Consider the following 19,443-nt stretch of genomic DNA (forward strand, 5'->3'; position numbering starts at 1 on the left):
AGATATTTCTGAAATAGCCGTATTTCTATTGCTTTAATTCCAGTAATCTTATCTGAGACACTAAACAACATTCATGGTTCTGTTTCTGTTCTTAAAATCAATACAACCAAGAAGATGTGGATTCTACATACTGTGCTCTAAGTAATTTGAATATGCTAAACCAAGAAACATAAGAAACAGCTTACCTTCTGCATATCTGGACTTATATCTGAAAACAGAAATATAACTTCGTCATAAATGAATAATCAAACTGGTGCCAATCTATGCCTGTTTTATTGCTACAATAATATCCCAATCGTGAATTCCCAAATGGGGATTAAACGTAGCAGCAGCTGAGCAAACAGACTATAGGGTTCTGATAAAACAGCAACAGCATGAGTTCCACTTGAGGTCCTGATTTTGCAATACGGGTATGATATGGGCAACTCCTCACAAGGGCCAAGACTGTGTATTCAGTTATCAGTTGCTAGGATGTTTACAGGAGCAGAACCCAAATGTGGAAAACAGATGTTGGATTTAAACACTAACATTTTGTTTCCTTGCACACTTCCTCCATGCCCTGTAATGTGTTTAGGGAAAGTGATAGGAGGAAAAAGATCCATCTTTACTTGTTCTACAAAGTACAGAAGCACTAGGCCAATAAAGAGTAGACAAAGTAGCTTACCGTTCGACTTCAAAACTTTATGGACTCTGGATGAGGGTTCTGAAAAAGACAACCACATGTTTAAGCACTCCAGCATCCCAAAGAAAGTTATGGGCATCTTAGATGACTTTTTGTAACACAGATAGTGAAAGTTAAGCTTCTGAGCCAATGCAGGGAAGACATTTTCAATTCTTAATCACCCTATCTCCTCACAAAAAAAGTATTTGTTGAAGTGTCAAACCTACAGCTGTTACCACAAAAATATATGTTTCTTAATGCAATAGCAGCTGCCCTCCATACAACAAGCCAGATGTCAATTTGCATCCCATGTTAAGATTCCTGCTTTCAAAAGACTTGGTCATCCCTGCTATTGTTCTAAGTTGCTGGAAGTTTCCTATTAGATATACGTGTGAGGTACCAACAGCTTATCAGGGCTTCACAAGTGTAAGAAGCTGAACATTACATAGGAGGCCATCTGATGAGTATTTGGTATTATTCCTTTTACAGGCAAAGCAGCACTAATACAATCCTTCACCTCAGAAACAAAGGAAGATGCCTGAAAAGTAATTAAGACTTGATTGTTTTTCAGACACAAATGATGCTGTACAAGAAGTCACTACACAAATTCTCTCACAAACCTTATTTTAAATCATTCCCAATACACAACATTACACACACCAAATCGGAAAGGTCTTTAAGTAGCTGAAGAGGGGAACATAGTGACTGCAATATGAAGTCACCCAAATACACAAGGCATTTGTAGTGGATTCAAGAAGAAATTAACAGTAATTATGGATGTATGTTTGAGCTAGGAAGGAAAAAAAAAAAAAAGTCAGCATAACCAGCTCTCAGAACTCTATTATCCATAAGGCAGACATTACACTAAGTAAAGACAGTAATCATGTTTTGAAATAACAAGCCTGTCACAATCAGGGTGGAACCACTTCTGAGACAGTAATTACTTGGGGTGGAGGGGAGAAATGTCAGATTTAAATAATGTGACTGGCTTTCCTGCATATGCATTCTTTTATCCATTAGAAAGTACCAACCATTCTTTATGCATACATCATTAGGAATGTACGTCCATGAAATTAAATGCAAACAGTAGATAAAGAAAATAAATCACAGAAACAATAAATGGTTAGTAAGATACTCCACCCATATCTGAGAGTTACTGTGTCATGTTAAATCTGAGTAGAGTACAGGCTAAAGACCAATTCCAAGTGCTCAGCCTCACCCAACCCTAAACAACCCTGTTTGTTTTCCCTCCTGTCCTCTGAGTGGTAAAGGAGTTTATTCACCTGATTTCCTTCTCACTCTGTAAGGAGCACTGCCTTCTTTAGGCTGGTATGACGATTTCATTTCTCCCTCGGGGCTATAGTGGAAGCCTGGGTGATCTATGGAACAAGCAGAGGCACAATGAGTAAGAGAGTGACAAGGATGTCATTTCACACACCTTCACAGTTCTTTTTCAAGGTAGTGCCATCATCCCTTTATAACTGACAAAGTGGCACTTCTTCAGGGCCTGAAGCAATCAAAGCAAGGTGGTGTGCTGCTGTTGGGTAGCTGTTAGCCACCCAGCCATGGAAACGCTTTGCCCATTTAGTTGTGCCTTGCCCCAGATGGCCAACCCAGCAACATTCATGCACCATCATCATGTTTAATCATTTCCCAGTTTCTCAGTCAGAGCCTTCCTGAACAATACAACTATGAAAGTAAATAATAAGCCTGCTTTACTCCAAGACTTCCTCAGCATTTGTACCACAGGGCTGTTGTTCTCATTTCCCTACACTGATGGGGATGACTGGCAACATGAAGAGCTAGCACAGCTCACACCAGTAGAAGTAGCAAGCAGAAGGTACAGCAGTAGGGACAGCGCGGATGGGATCAAGGTCAGAGCACAGACAGCAGCATTGCACACGTTCTCTGCCCCTGGCTCCTGGGACACACACAGGTAGGCTCTTCAGACACAAGCACAAGCCTGCCGGGTCCCAGCATGGAGTTTTCTTGGGGCTGTTCTGCAGGTGCAGTTGCTTTCTGCTGTGGCCAGGAGAGCAGCTGCTGTGTTCCTGGACTGCCCGGTGATGCCGGACACCTGGAGCAGCCAGCCGTGCTGCTGCAGTGGCACTGGGCTCCCTCGTTTCCCTTCCAGAGGGGCCGAGCACAGTGCAGTGAGCTGCTGACAGCCCCCAGCACTGTCCTTCAGCAGCAGGTTTGTCAGCACAAGTAAGTCATTAACACTGCTACGTATTTTGAGCCGTGTTTGCTTACTGCTTGCCCTTCAGTGGGTCCTGGCCAGAAAGAGCTCACACAACAAAACAGGAAAGATCATATGTTTAGTCAGCATGGAATAAGCAAAAGGCAGTGGCCAGAGCTTGCAAAAGGTCTAATCAGCCTCATCCTTGCTCATCATGCAACATAACTTGTTGGTGGCAGATCAGTCAGCCCAATGCTCACATAGCTCCACAGAATCTACACCCAAGTTTGTTTTCTTCCAGCAAGGTCATAATTCAAAGAACATAAGCTTGGCCTTCTTCTGTCTCAGATGAAACCAACAGTTAAAGCCAAACTTTTGAAGATGGTTTTATTCCTTTTTTAAAAATGAAAGTGAAAAAGAACCAACTTACGTATTGCATCCATTTCTAGAATTGCCTGTTTGGCCTGAAAGGAAAAAAATAACAAATGAAAAAGATAAACTATAAGTAGAAGGACAAATTACATAGCATAGTACAGACAGTAGTGAGTTTACAGGAAAACAAAAGCAATTTTAATTGTTTTAACTAATAAATATGGTTAGCAGCATTATTTTCTGTCTTCCTCTGTGTGCTGGACACATTATATGTCTGAAGAAAAATTCTGCTGGCAGGAGCTCACCAGAGCTTATCATCAGGGCTTCACACAACACCCCGTTGTTCACTGTACCAACAGCTCTGCCTCATGTGCCCATCTGCCCTCCTGGCAGCACAAGAGAAGGAGCACTCACCCACCCATGGTAAAACTGGCATGAGATGTGTCTGTAGGATGCAGTGACAGCACATCTGACCGCAAAAACTACTTTGCCTTCAAAGGCAGGGGCTGTGCTGAGATACTGCGGCACATGCTGGGTCTCCTCCATGGGGACACAAACCTCCAGAGAGTGCTCTACAAGTCCCAGAATTTAGAGCCATCAATACACCTCTCCATATTGCTGGGATTGGCACAAAACTGGACCTAGTTTCTCTGTGATTCACAGAACATTTCCTCCCTAAAAATCAAATAGTTTAACTCCTTAATTATTTTTCAATTTTGAAGTTATTGGCACAAAAACCTATCACCCTTGCTTCGGTTAAGAGTTTCCTTGAGAAACTGCTATTAAATAAAAAAGTCATTTAGTTTAAGTAAGACTGAACCAGGATAAAAAGTGGCTGATGATCACTTAAAATTTGTCACTTTTTTAATAGAAAAAATAATCTGGATATTTTATGAAGCATATCAGCTAATAAGTAAGAAAATAAGCTAAAATAAAATGGCCTATGTAACCTGCTTGCCCTCCTACATGTGCAGTTCAGTAACTTTCCACTAGGTGTCAGATGTGGACTAATATTAAATCCTCCAAAATCTGGGCAGAGAGAAGTCTCATAGGTAACAACTACTGGTTTGTCAAAAATAAAGAAGTGCAGAAAATCTCAGAGATTTATTTGGTTAAGCTTTAGTTAAACATTTTTTTCACAGATAAAAACATCCAGAAAAAAATATGAGAAAATCTTGATATGAAAGCTGAGATCATGCTGCAGTATTTCTTTTTACAAGCTAATAAACTGCATCAAGTATTTACTTTGTAAGCATGGATACTAGCATAAACATTATACCTTTGATAAACTCTGCCACCAAAAATATAAGAATTAGTAAAAGCAACTGCTAGGGCTTTTTATCTCCCATAATTCTCTATTTGTTGAAAATCAGAGTTAGTACAGTACTGGGTACATCAGTCACAGGTAACTCTTTTTAGCCATTACAGCATAAAACTCAGTAGGAAAAAAAAGTCAGGAGAAACTGACCAGTAAGAATAACAGGTTTCCCTGCATTACAGCTATGAATATATTGGTGCCTCATTTGCTCTGGCATGAAGCTTGCTAGCTTCTCACCAAAAAGGTCTCAGAGGTCCTGGCTAAAGATGCAGGATTCGGAATGGGTGTATGTATGTATTTGTAAGATGAAGCACGTTCTGGCTCCACTGCTACGGTATCTAACCAAGACAGATTAAAACCAGCTTGGTAATGTCTACACATGCTGCAATTAGCACTCCTCAGTGTTGTGTTGTGCAGACAGGCAGTGTCCAGCCAAGGAATGCTCTTACAGTGGAGCTTACTGACATTACGTCTCTGTTACTCATGTCTTAGTGGGCAAAGCCTAATGTGCACAGCAATGCTGCTAACCCAGTTAAAATCTTCTTCTCCCGCACCAAGCTCAGTAACTGCTTTTACTGGAACTCCACCATCACTTCTGACAAACTTTTAAAGACATAGGGACACTTGTTAATCTCTTGGAGTCTAAACTCCCTGTAAATTGCCATGCATCTTGCAGCTAACAAGATTGTTTTAAGTTGAATGGTCATACAAGGAGGTGGTGTGGGTTTTTTTAATTTTTACCTTGGCAGGAATTTTAGCAGGATGATTTTCTAGAATTAACCTCTTCAGGTGAAGAATCCAAAGGCGTTTGTCCTGCTGCGACTTTGCCTGATAAAAAGAAAATGTAGCACCATAAGAAAATGCATCATTGCATTATGCAGGCTCAGGAATATCACATGGTCGTTAATCAGATTACCCAGTAGGCAGGGAGCCCTCTGTCATACCTGGACAGTATGTTGCATCTTGGGATTTTTGTAGTGGAAGACACTAAAGCTAAGCGGTTCCTTTGGTATTACTTCAACAAGCATGAGATTCCCACACTGGAACAAAGAGAGGCAACAATGTGATTCACAGAGGAGGTTTGGGGAAACCCAGAGTCAGCACGTGACCACCCACTCTCCAACATACCAGTATATGAGCTTTGTATACAAACATCTCATCTCTCTTTTTTGTAATCAGCAGCAACTTGTCAAAGAGGAACAACGTGCGCTCATTTTTGGCTCGCTGAATGCGAAATGTTCCTTCTAACACCAGCTCCCCGTAACTCGTGAGGTCTGGCCCTTTCCAATTAGTGAGCAAACTCTGTATCTCCTGCAACAGATCAAAAACAACATTCATTTCAGAGATACTACTTAAATAAAGACTCAGACGAAAACTGCTGAGGCCACTCCCACATCCAACAGTGTAAAGTCATCACACAGTGGTACTGAGGTTGCTGGGTTATGTGCAATATTGCAGCCAGGTGCTCGGAGGCCTGTTGCTAGGCCCAAGCTAGAAGATGCCTTCCTGAGTAAAAGTAAAAAGTAAAGTAAAGTAAAAGATGCCTTCCTGGACTCAGTAAAAAGCCTCGAGGTCCCCAGGGCAGCCTGTGGTGAAAGAGCACAACCCCATCTCCCCCAGCTTAGAGAGACAGAGAACAGTCTGAAATTCAGCTGTCAGTCTATCTCATGCCTGCTCCCCTCTATGTCCCTAACCAACCTCTCTTAACATTTCTCTCTCACCCCAGTGTATCCTCCTGAAGTTGTGTGGTCCTTCACTGGATCAATTATAACGTCATCTCCATATCCGCTATGCCCACCCCAGAAGACATCTCTGTGAGGTGTCCATATTGAAGAGATATTTCTCAGCAGACCAGAGGACCAGAAATGATTTGGTCAAATGATCACTTGAAGATGTCAAGATTTATTTGTATTTTAATGATTTGTATACATACCATAGATATTTCTCACCTTATTTATTACTTAAGAAAAAAACAAGGCTGGAGTAATATTAAGAACATCTTCACAAGTCTGTGTGGCTTAACTATGGTTGTTCTTGTTTCCTTCTGTTTCTCTTTCCTTTTTCTATCAGTGGCAATGACAAAGCAGTTAAGAACTGCACAGCAAATTGTAAGAGCAGACTAAATCTTAAGTAGGGAAGTCTTTAAAAATGTCCATCAGACTTGAAACCCAGCAACATTAGCAAAGCAGGGAAAGATTTACTCATCCTAGGCTGGTCTTCTCTAGGATGTTACATTTTAATACAGCATTCAGCTAGAAAACATCTCAGTACATTTGATGCACAAATGCTGCCTAGAGCATTCACAGGAAGAAAACCCAAAAGCAGCACAATTTGGACTATATACAAGATGGTTATAAAAAAAAATAAACATAACAAATGAAAAAAAAAATGCATTTTATCAGGTCTCTCCAGGAACTTGTAAATAAGTCAGGGTACAGCACAGGGATCATCTCCACCACTCTTGTGGGAGATTTTGCACAGGAACTGCTGTCATAGTACCTGCAGCTTTACAGACCGAACGGCGCTGCGATAGCCCACAGAAGACCTATCCTTAAGGCTGCAGAAACAGATTTTACTTTTTAAAAGGTTAAGTATGAACATAAACATTTTCCACAACCCCATACATTTGCCAGCTGAGCTCAATAAATTAATAAAAAAAAAAGCCCCCAGTTTTTGGAAAAGTACTTAACCCTCTTTATTGCCAAATATTACTGGTTATCATTACTCAGATTTATAGCAGACTGTTCCTAAGTCATTAGCATGCATTTCCAGCAATGTGTGGCAAAGGTTACACTGCTGCACGCAGGACACTATCAAATGTAACCCAATTCTCCCTACACAAACGAAACCAAAACACACAAAAATGAGAGCACATAAGTATCATTTATATTACAAAGAGAAAAAGGGTCAAAGAATAGATTTTTGAGATATTATGATCCTATTAATCTCTTTTATAAAGTAAAAAAAAAAAACAAAAAACTCCCAAATTTCTTAAAGAAAGATAAATACTGCTGATGAAAATGTAACGTAAAATCACGATTCTCTGGGAAGTTTGAAACAAAATGACCATTCTGTAAAATGCCTACAAAATAGCTTGCTCTTGATGCCAAAAGTTACTCAGGGCGTAGCTTTTGTCTTCTCCTCGAAAGTTCTTAATTCCAAGTAAAGTTAACCTTTTCCTAACTATCATATTTCTAGGTTTCTATGTTTCGCAAAGCAACTGATAATGAGTCGTCACAGAGGAAAGCACAAGAATTGCCTCAAAACAAAATCAATCAGCCTAAAGGGGAGAAATCAGAAACCACAGGATTTCTGAACAAAGCCATGCCTTAGGGTTCTATAGAACTGCTGTACAATTGAGGGAAATGAAGAAAGAAAAGCTATCTTAAGTTCCATATTACTGCAAAATAAGTGCTTTACAGGATGCTGCTTATAGGGCAGAGATGTCTGAGATTTTCCTGCAGCAGCCAGGACCATATTCTTTCAGATCTAACAGCTACAGGCATACTCAACAGGAGTCTAAATTATGACTGACCAAGATTTAAAGATAAACTAAAACACGTTAAAGGCATATATATTGACAGAAACAGCTCACAAACACCCATAAAATCTCTTTGGAATCTCACTTGGAGTCTGATGGCATGTTCATGTTTCCTCTTCATGTCATTTATATGCCACGCCACTCTCTGCATCGTATCTATGGCATCCAGCACCACATCATAGCCCTCAGTATCCTTGTCAAGGTGGTTTTCTATTTCCTAAGACAGGGAGGAAAAAAAAAAAGTCCTATTATTTCTAATTTAATTTTCCCAGCAGAACACAATGCTATGTTATTATCTGTACTATTTCGTCTTTGCACTGCCATCACCCAAATGCAACGTTCCCACCTTTGTTACTATTGCATGTTGTTATCAAATTGATTAACACAAGCTGACTAACAAAGCCAAGCCTTTACGGTCAGTTTAGCAGCAACTATACTTGCAGCAGCTGATGAGAGCAGAGAAACAGAAAGAAAGCGCGGCACGCTGACAGGAGACCTTTTCAAACAGCATTTAATGGCTTACTTAAAACGCAGAATGTACCTACACACTTACAAAACCCCAATGGAATTACACTACGCATTACTTTACAGTTGGATAGTATAAAAGCACCAGACATTTTAAATAAAGATCAGTGTCTTTACACTTTACTAGAACATGACTCTAATAGGAAACATATGTGGAAAACATTAACAATAAAGCAGGAATTTCCAAAAATTGCTTAACTCAATTCACTGAACATGGAAAGAGTTCCCACTTCCTAACTCATTCCTCTGCAAAATATTCTTATTAACTGGGATGTTTATATGTATTTAGTCCTCCTTTCAGACACCCAAAGCATTTTAAAATGTGGAAAAATGCCATTTTTTCATTGGAACAACAAATTTGTGTAAAAAATTGTTTAATCATGACAAGAATCTTCCATACAACTTCAGAATTACAAAGTAGGGGTTTTTTTTAAAAAAAAACAGTTATCTGGACACACAGACTGATTCGATGTGTCTAAAAAAAAATTATCATAAATTCTCCACTCCAAATACATGCATACACTGTGAAATGATGAAGGCAGAAAGAGTCTTGATACGTAGAAATCAAACACCCCCAAAAGAAAGAGCATCAAAAGAAACCCAGAACCTTCCTAACCAACACCACTTGTACCAGAGGCAGGAACTTTAACATGTGGCAGCCCTGAATGAAATACATTTGCAATGGGTGCTCACATGCAAAAGCAGGTGGTACTTGAGGATGCGCTGGACAGGTTTCAAGAGATAGGAGCCCAGGGGCAGAGAATGCTGCAGCGCTTCTTGCCGCTCTCTGAAGAACTTGGCCAGCGTCTTGTTCCTCATGCACTCTGTCAGCACAGCCACTGACCTAGAAAGACCAGTACATAGCGTTAAGATACATTGTCAAGAATTGTTACTTTCTTCCTTTGTCAAAGGGGGCAGCATGTTCCTAATCCAATCCCTGCTTTTTTTTGTGGGTGTGTGTGTGGATTTTTTTTCTGTTGGTTTAGGTTTTGTTATTGTTTTGGTGGGGTTTTTTGTTTATTTTGCTTTTGTTTATTTGTTTTGCTTTGTTTCGTGTGCTTGTTTCTTTTAAGTTATGTTGTGAATTCAGTTATATTTTCCTTTGTCATGCAACCATCCTCTGCTACTGGGAATCACATATTTGGAGCAATGCAGAATAAGATAGTTTTCTAAAGGGAGATAACAGCAATGAAAGACGAGTCAAAATAAAACTTCAGATGAGGGTTTTTTTTCTTGTTTTGTTTGTTTTTAATTTAAGAACAAAAGGCAAACTCCCTGATTCTCCCTTCAATTTGGAGGGGAGAAAGGCATGATTTTTTTTTATAGAATGTAACTTGCATTACATAAATATGTGAAAGGACAAATGGAAAAAGTGAACCCAGTATTCCTACCTTGGGTAGTTGGTGCAGTACTGCGTATATATGTGGAAATCTTCACTCTACATGAGGAGGAAAGGTTTACATATATTTAGATTTTGTCAAACCAACTGCTAATACATGTGCAAGACAACACCTCATCCAGTTCTTAATTAAGGAATTTGTTATGATAGCCCTAACACCACTAGACACCTACCAATTGAATTTCAATTTTCTTTTTTTGGCTATTTCTTTTCCTTTACTTAAAGGAAAAAAAAAAAACAAGAAAAAGTACACAGAGATAAAGCAAGCAGCTTTGCAACAGAGCCTCTATGGTCCTTTATGATAATCTATACACCTTTAAAAAAAAAAACAAAAAACCACAAACCATCAAACAAACACAAAAAAACAACAACACCTGCACCCCCTTCAAACAACTGACTTGCACATACCTATTTTTGTGTGTGCTAACGCACACACCTGCTTATTACTGGGAGAAGTAAGCTTTCCAGGTTATGCCTGGTGTGTGATTTTCAACCAGTTATAAATACTTGCACTTTTGAGCACAGTCTAAGCATGAAAATTAGAAGCCTCAAAAGTTTTTTGTTTTGTTTTGTTTTTTAAAAAAAGTAAATTATGCTCCTGTGAAAGCAAACGAGTTGCAACAAGAGTTAAGTGGGTTTCCACACTTGCCTGTCACAGTGAAATTACCCACACTTAACACTGACAGGCTTCTCAGAACAAAAGCCTGAGTTTCATTTCTTTCCTCCTTGGCCTAAGATTTTTTCTTAATCATCATCATTTCGTTCTTTGCAAGAACAGGTTTCCAGAAACATTCCATGTGCTTTAAATTCACACCTGCCTATCAACTTCTATCCCAAATAATATGCCATTTCTGCAGCTTGCTGGAGCCCTAAATACTAAGAAAGCACTGCAGAACTGTGAAGTGCTTCTAAAATAAATTACTGTTTCTTTCCTGAGCCCTAGTCCGATAAAAAAAACCAACCATCTGGTAGTAAACAAGATACTATGAGTGGATACTGGGGTCTTCAGAAGGGCCTGTGGGATTCTGCAGCACAATAGCTGTGCTCCGCGAGGGGCAGTTGCTGCTCAATGGTGAGACCAAATATCTGCCTTCACAGGAGGCAACAGTGCTCTGCAACCCCATGTGGAGAGAGGCCTGATGGGGGCTGTGGCTGTTGTTTCTCATGGTTGGAGGGCTTTTTTGGGTTTTTTTTTGTCTATTCATCAGGAAGAGCCAACTCAGGCAGCCCCCTTCCCCATTTCCAACAGCACTGCTCCCTTCCCCCTCTCACAGGGCTAAAGCAGATCATGCTAATCGTTTTTCCAGTGAGCAGTGATTCATAAGGACCCTCTATCAACTAAAGTACTGCTCCAGAAGTTAATTTCAGTATTTCTTACTGGATTTCATTATTAACTGTCCTGAAAAAGAAATAACTCAAGCAAACCTCTAATAAATGTTTCTCTAGGGGACTGCCATCCCCATTTACTCACTGGTGGGCTGTGAGTTTATTGAACTGCTCTTCACTTACAAACCAACCAAACAACAAACTATAGTTTTGATACAAATACAGTTAAATGATGTAGCTTGTTTTTTCACTCTTAGACTAATTTTGCTGTGGCAGCTGGTTTCCATGGTGCTGTACACACGCCCTGTGTCCACAGCCAGAGAGAGCGACCTCATGCCACAGCCTGTCCACGGCCACGCTTGGGCCCTCCGCCGCAGCTCCAAACCCTCTCTGCTCAAAATGGAGAATGAACAAACCTCGGAGCACTGCAGACGTTATACTGTAATGACAATCCCTACAAAACTAGCTTGCACTCATAATAAATCAGAGAGCATTAGGATGAAACCAAGTATGATGAAAAAAGGTCATTTATTTTATATATGCATATATTAAGACAAGGGCTTTGGGGGCTTTTGGTAGAAATCATAATATATTCCCATGGCTACAGAATGGTTACAGAATAATGAGATTTATATAGCTACTTCATAAGCAAAGTGCAGAATATTTTGTGCCAATTTATTTTTTATAGATATATATTCTGCTCATAAATAGTCACAGGATTGTTCTGCTTTTCAAGCAAAAAGGAAAAGAATATTGGTCATGAAATTTTTACAAATGAAAGCACTATCTGTAAAACAGACAAGGCCAAACACTTCAGGGTTACAGACTGGACTGGGTGCACATTCCCCACAAAATCAAAAGTAACTCTGAAATCACCAGGAGCCTTTTCATACTCTCCCTCTTAGATTATGTGTTTGTTTGTTTTAGTTTGGTTTCTATGCGAGGTCAAAACTATTTTCAATAGGATTTTTTTGTTTTAAAAGAATTTTAGTCTTGTTGTTAAATGGAAAAAAATGTATTTAAAAAAAACGAAGTAGTTTCTCATGCCCTCGACACCTCTAAAAACTTTAAGAGTGGTTTCACAATCATCCCTGCTTTCTGAACAGAGATGACACCAAATTGCATACTGCACCTACATGTGTACTCGCTTCACTGCAACACAGCTGATTTCATCACACAAAACCATGAGAGAGGATTGACTTTTACTGAGAGCATAATGCCAGTAGAAAGCCAACTACATGTACTTTGCCTCCAGAACGAGATTGTTGATATGCGCCCAAACTTCCGATGCTGGTGTGACTCAACATCACACACCTTGCTCAGGCACCAGCAGGATCCATGGGGACACACTGGGAGAGCGGCCAAGAGTCGCTTCCAAGAGAGGCTGTTTCTCAGGCTGAGGACACCGCGCTGCCCAGCATGGTCGTTCCCTCACCGCCCACCTGGGCACCCAGCAGCTCTGCAGGGTCACAGAAGGGACCTCTAATTTACACACTTACCTGGTCTTCGCTTCACAGCAAACTCCCCAGAGAGAGCATTGTGTTGCTGGGAGCGTACCAGGAACAAGTCATGCAGGCTAAAGCCGACACTGAACTATGTTCATAAGCAACAGAAAAACACGACTAAGATGAATTTAATATATTTCTATCACTGCTTTCATGTTGTAAGCAAAACACCAGCTATGCTCACTGATATTTCGTTGGACATTCTTAAATTTACTCAGCTTGAAAGTTGCTTTGTTCACCTCAACTGTCTTCAAGCCAGATTAAAAACGATCTCTGTAGGGAGACTGGAATCTCTCCAGAGATAATTTTTAATCTAGGGGCCCAAAGCTGTTGTGGTAGAGGATGCAAGAACAGACCCAAGCTGAGAGTCCATCCACACTGACTACAAGTCACTCTGAGAGAAAAGCCAAGTGCAGGTAGATCCCAGCTATACTTAGGTTTCTCCCCTGCCACTGAATAAATTCACTGCACATCTCCTCCATGTGAAGTGAGATGCCAAGCACGTGGCTACATCCCCAATCTTCACTCAACTCTTGGTGCACTGTGCTTTTTTATAGCCATAAAAGGAACTTGAAAAGAAAATGGAGACACAGAAAATGAGCTGAGTCAGAGTGTAAACTGAAGCCAATTGCCTGAATCTCCTCTTCATTAATGAGATACTAGATTAGGGTAATTCTGGCCTCCCCCTTGGTTAAGCTGTTGGTATGTCTTTCAGAAAACATATGTTCTGAATTTCTGGAGTGCTGAGTGAGAAGAGCAATGTGCCAGGGTTAAGACCTCCTTTACAACAACTCTTAAATGTAAACGTGTACAATACTGAAGTCTGTCTTCTAATTATCATTGGCATTGTTACTATGAAAATGAAAGATCGAGTTGGCAAGTAAACCTATAAGCAATCTTTTATGTGAACAATTAAGCTATAGCTAAGCTCGCACTGGAAGCCTTTTATCAGCCTCTGATTACAGTTATGAGCAAAATGTCTCCAAGATATTTAATGTACTAGAGTTAATGCAGTTCTTCTAGACAAAGAGGCAGGACCAGAGCCGGTAGAAACTAAGCTAGTACACCACTGTCCTCAGTGGCAGGTTATTTCTGTGCAGCACCATCCCATGCTATTTAAACAAATACCCATCCACACCATCTGCATCTTTGAGCACAAAGGCAAAGGCAGAAACTCACAACTGAACAACAGGTTTTAAGAAAGAGTGCTTTTCTGCATTTCTATTTGCCTGTCAGTTATTAATGAATTAAAATACCTGGAAGCAGAGGGATTTAATACAATGCAGTAAGTTGTTATTAAATATTTATATAAAGTCATAGCTTTGTATCGTTATTTTATCTATTAGCAAGTTTTATGTTACTGGCTAGTTTATACTAAAGACATCCTGTTGAAGTCTGTTAACAAATAAAAGTTGTCATTTTAGGAGGTATTCACTTTGGACACTCAGCACAACAAATGTGAAAATAAAGATTCAAAACCACAATCATGAGGTTTTGTTCAAAGCACGCTAATGTGATTTGATAATCCTTAACTGTACTTCCCTTAAAAGTTGCAAGGCTGTTTACTTCTCAAGCACAGAAGTTATGGACAGCAAACACAGTGATATATGATTGTGTGAGGGAAGTATAATATGCTATACAACAAATTTTATTGAGCAAAACCCAATAACAAAGTAAAGTTCAAAGAAACAGTCTATCAAATATCGTCCAAAAGCAGACCTTAAAAAATTAATCTCCCTAGACGTTTTCACGAATATCAGACTGTTTAGTTCTAACACACTTCGGAGTTACTTTAACCATAACTCATCTGTTACACATGCAAACCAACTAGGTATCATTTCACATGAATCCAAAAGAAAGAAATGGCTATTACTTTATGCAGTTACTGAGCTTCATGAAATGAAAAAAGCAAACATAGAACCTACAGTGAAAACTTGATTATTTGTTTAAATTCTCAAAAACTGTGGAATTCACAGCTGAACCAGTAGGGTGAAAAAAATGGCACTAGAGCCAGAGCTCGTGTAACCTAAGCACAGTTCCATTGGAAGCATTAAAGAAGCTCCAGTGGAGCAACAGCCATTAGCTAAGGCTGTGAGCTATGACTTCAGAATGATACTATCCCAATGTTTAACTCACAGTGAAGATCTAGCACACTCGAAGCCATCAAACAATAAATGGCCAAAGTCCCATAAGACTTGAAGGACTGCACACTGCCAAAAAAGGCAGTTTTATTTCCACTACTCAATGCTGGGAAGATACAAGCAACCAAGAATGGACAACTGGAGTCTGTTAAGACAGTCAGCAGCTGCTGTAATGACATCTCCACGGCCAAAACCAAAGCTGTGGGGTATTTTGGTATTGTTTGATTTTGCTTTTAAGTGTTTGCACTTGTCTGGATGAAGCTTAAAAATGCTTGTTAGGACGGCAATCTCTAGCAATCTCTGAGCCATCAGGCAGTCGCTTGCCAATTATACAAATGCTAAAAGCATTTGACAAGGGAACAAAAAGCACAAGCAATGATATGCAGATGGATTTTGGAACTAACCACCAGAAAGTCTACCAGAAAACTGCTTTCAGCTGGCCAATATGAATGAGAGCACAATTTTTTCCTGGACTTGCTATTATCACTTGCACCACCTCTGTTTCATGTCCCAACCAGGAGTAGTCCCAGCTATGACTAAGCAATACAGCAGAAAGATCTACCAGCTACAAACTGTGGTATCTCTAAATATCCTGAAGGTCTCACAATTGTCCTTCACTGCAGAGGCACTCTGCTGATTTACACTCAACTTCTTATCCACCAGGACCACAGATCACTTTTTGCTAAGCTGTTTCCTAGTCAGCTAGACCCAGCGTGCACATGGGGTTATTCCATTTCAAACCTAGGACTTCACACTTTCCCTTAGCTATTCTCTCTCTTTCAATTCAATATAGGCTATTTTGAGCAATAACAACATGCCATAAACCTCATTGCAAGAGGGCAAAAATGCATCCTACTTTTGTAGCAGTGGTGCAAACACTCAGATCTCTCCATGCTTACAAAAGATCAGTTACTAAATAAAGAACAGCTTTCTCAGACTCAACTCAAGCAAGTGATCTAGTGAAACAGCAGCACTAAGCTGGTATCATCACACCCCTTTATGATAGAATCTTTTATGTCACAACATTACCAAACAAATTACTGAACCACCATGACAGGATGGCCCAGCTAATCTTACATGCCTGTGTTAGGCCTGTTACATAGGATGCTTGGTGCTGGCAATACTGAGTTCAGGACAAAGTATAAAACATGACAGTGTTTGACTTTTTGTTTTTCTTGGGTTTGCTTTTTTTTTTTTTAATGGAAAAAGTCAAACACACCTATAGGGAGATTATCTAAATTTAAACAACTACATGCCCCCTCTTCCACCAGTGGAAGTAGAATTATTTCTTAACACATTTGGGCTCTACAGATTCAAGGCATACATATGTTCTTTGGTGAAGTCCGCAGTGAAGTAGAGTCATCTGTAGCCCAAATTACTTAATCTCTTTTTGTCCTACCCACTATAGCCATTCCCCTTCTCCCTGACTAGCTCTCCAAGTTTCCTACAATGAAGGACGCCTAAATTTGGTTTCATATATTTCTCCTGCACCTAACAACTTCTTCTCCATGTTTTTTGGCTTCAGAATTGCCCCCAAGAATAAAGATGTCAGAGCGATGTTCAAAAATTTCAAAGTATTTCGGAGAGAAGAATATTTGAATCTTAAGTTTAGACTTCAGACCATTCTCTTTAAAAAGAACATTAAAGGTATGGCTGCTGGATTCAGGAAAAATGCATCTTCTCAGGAAACAATATGGCTACAAGTCTGTTAAGGTTTTTAAGGCTACAAGGCTGTTAAGGCTACAAGTTTGTTAAGCCTTTTCTAAAAATGCAAGCCAATATGTATTCTCTAGTTGTTTTTAAGCTGACAAGGCAAAACTGGAGTACTGCTTGATCATCTATATTAAAAATGAGGAAAAAAAAAGAATCCCTGTAATACTCCACAAAGAGATGCTGAAAATGAACTCTAGATCAACAGCTCCACCAGCTGAGATACACTTACTGAAGAAGTTAACACCTTTTTCTTGAATTAATTAAACTTATTCCCCCATATCACTCTGCAAGTGGTGTTGTGCTGCAGACTCCTGCAGTAGCCACTTACCTTGGAAACAAAACAGTCTGCTATAGCCACAGGATCATTTTCACAGTTTTCCAAATCTTGCAGAAGTTCACTAAAACAAAGAACAAGAAAAGAAGAGAGAATTATGGCACACCTTGGAATAGACACACCTGTATATTTGGAGCCAGATGATGCTTCATCATTCACAGCACTGATGCCCAAAGCACTTAAGAACGCAGGGAGTCCTAAAAAGGGAACAAGATGCCCTTTTCTTCCCCCCAGATCTGTATCTCCTGGTGGTTTCTGTTTGGAGGCAGAGAAGCACTCTAAGGAAATGGTATTCACACATAAAAATACCGGTCATCACAATGACCATGGATTGCTGATCTCCTAAGCACAGCTGAGCCTCTTCCTTTAGATTGACAGCTATTCTATCATACACAACTGTCTGACTACACCACTATGGGTATCTCAACTAACACAATTTAAAGCTAACAAAATTCAAAATACACTGAAGCATATGCTGTGTCCTGTAAAGACTTCATATGTTCTACAAGCTTTACCTGACTGAGGGAGATAAGGATCTGGTCTGACAAACACAGATGAGAACCAGGGATGTATTACAAGTACAAGAAGAATAGTAATAAGCTCACTCAGTCAGATTTGTCTACCTTTAATGGGTTTCTTCACTGAAGAAAAAAATGGTTAGGCTGGAAAAAAGCTTTCTGGAAGGGAATATATAAATTCTATATGCATAAAAATAAAACCTTTCCAAGAGGATTTTATAATTCTGACGTGCCAAGTAGGAAATGAATTCATTGTAACAGGAGCAAAGCAATAAGGGAACATGTTCACTGTTGTATGAAACTCAGCTCTTGAAAGCCAATTCAGTGAAAGAAAGAGTTCAAGCAGAAGAAGAAAACCTCAAAGGTCTCTCCTTGATCCAAATAGTCTCCAGTCTTAGTGAAAGATGTACTCAGGAAAACGAGAGAAGAAACTGAGTTTTCTGCCAAACTGTTCTCTAACAGAACTTTCCCTCCCTCCCACCCCCTTCCTTCTCATTAGATGATTTTCCATTTAGGGCTACTTTTCTCCCAGTTCACAGCTTGTTCCCTACAGGAGTTTTGCTGAAGAGCTGCTAAGCTCGTATCTAGGAAACTACCCTCTTCACCTCTAAGCAGACACAATTTCCCTCTGTAAGTAAGAAAAGGAGTAAACCAGTAAAGTTTCCTGACTTCTTCTTTGCTTCTCTAATTACTGGAGGAAGGAAAGGGTGAAATCAGCAATCAGTCACAATGAACAAAGACAAAGACCTTAGGTTCAGTGGTCACTAAGCCTCTCTGTACAGCAACAATTTAACTTCCACACCTCAATTTCTCTCTTCATCAAAATAAAAGTATGACCCTTGCTTGATACCCTACACTCGTGAAGCTCCCTTCCATCAGCAAAGTAAGTGATCTGTAGCAATGGTCGCCACAATCATCGGTTATAATGACTGATTGTGCTCCACACATGAGTTTTGTAAATACCATCAAAGAGGCTCAGAGGATTCCTGCTATCAGGCAGGCAGACACTCTCCTGATGGCTTAAAGCATGTAGTGCCTTGATTGCTATTCCTACTGGTCCCTAGTGCCACAATATTTCTCCCACAGGATACAGTAATGCAACATTTAAAGATTTTCTATATTCATTTAATGAGTCCAGGTTTATGCAGTAAATATGCTACTGGCTTGTGTCTTCAGCATGAGCGCATCGGGTATGGACTGTGCTTTCAATGATTTTGCTACCCATATTGCACTCTCTTCTGTCTCACCTGGCTGGTAAGAATGCGATTGGCAGCCTGCCAGTGCAAAAATAAAAATGTGTCATGCCTAGGAATCCTGAAAAACTTAAATAAATCCCTATAATACCAAGCTGACATAAAAACGTAGGGCTATTATTATAGGCTACATCTAAGCACCTGGCAGGGGGCAAAAGAAACAACAGAGAAAGGCATTCGTTCCCTTCACCTGACTATCCAGACGTTTTGTGCTGTTCACAGATGGTACCGCAGCCTCGGTCTCTGCGACTCATTGGTGCCATCCAGCTGGGAGGTGCCTGGAGCACGAGGCAGCTCCCTCAGAGGAGCTGGATTGGTAACAAGACTCACCCTGAAGCACGCTGCAAGTGCCAGTGCCATGTAAGACCTCGTACTGAATTACACAGCTTGGGTTATTATGGGCTGGAAAGATCTGATTCTGTATGATCATCACCAATAGCTAATGCTAACTCCTTTGGGATGAGGGAGGTAAGCATAAAGAGATTTTCATGCAGCACACTCATCCTTTCAAGTAAAATAAATGAAGGTCTCATAATAATGCCTTTTAAGGTGCTTTGACTTTTTGGAGTATGGATTATTTTCAAGAAAATACACTTGTCTTCCCCCTCATGGGTGAAGATTTTCAATAGGACAAAGTGCAGTTTAGTATCAACCTGTT

General features: G+C 40.0%; 1 protein-coding gene across 2 annotated transcripts in view; it reads right to left on the reverse strand.

The window, feature by feature from the left end:
- PLEKHG1 (pleckstrin homology and RhoGEF domain containing G1) overlaps positions 1-19,443 on the reverse strand; it is a gene marked incomplete at its 3' end in the record, with an annotated part of 49,436 nt that overhangs the window by 7,023 nt on the left and 22,970 nt on the right. For both annotated transcript variants that reach the window (XM_080342163.1, XM_080342162.1), the window contains exons 3-13: positions 17,009-17,078; positions 9,988-10,034; positions 9,290-9,440; positions 8,157-8,288; positions 5,659-5,841; positions 5,475-5,570; positions 5,272-5,358; positions 3,271-3,304; positions 1,945-2,040; positions 665-703; positions 186-208 (exon numbers count right to left, since the gene is read on the reverse strand). In XM_080342163.1, coding sequence (XP_080198289.1) covers positions 186-208; positions 665-703; positions 1,945-2,040; positions 3,271-3,304; positions 5,272-5,358; positions 5,475-5,570; positions 5,659-5,841; positions 8,157-8,288; positions 9,290-9,440; positions 9,988-10,034; positions 17,009-17,078 — 958 coding nt within the window. The remainder of the gene's footprint in view (positions 1-185; positions 209-664; positions 704-1,944; positions 2,041-3,270; positions 3,305-5,271; positions 5,359-5,474; positions 5,571-5,658; positions 5,842-8,156; positions 8,289-9,289; positions 9,441-9,987; positions 10,035-17,008; positions 17,079-19,443) is intronic.

Source organism: Nesoenas mayeri, assembly GCF_963082525.1.
Source record: "Nesoenas mayeri genome assembly, chromosome: 3".
NCBI lineage: Eukaryota > Metazoa > Chordata > Aves > Columbiformes > Columbidae > Nesoenas > Nesoenas mayeri.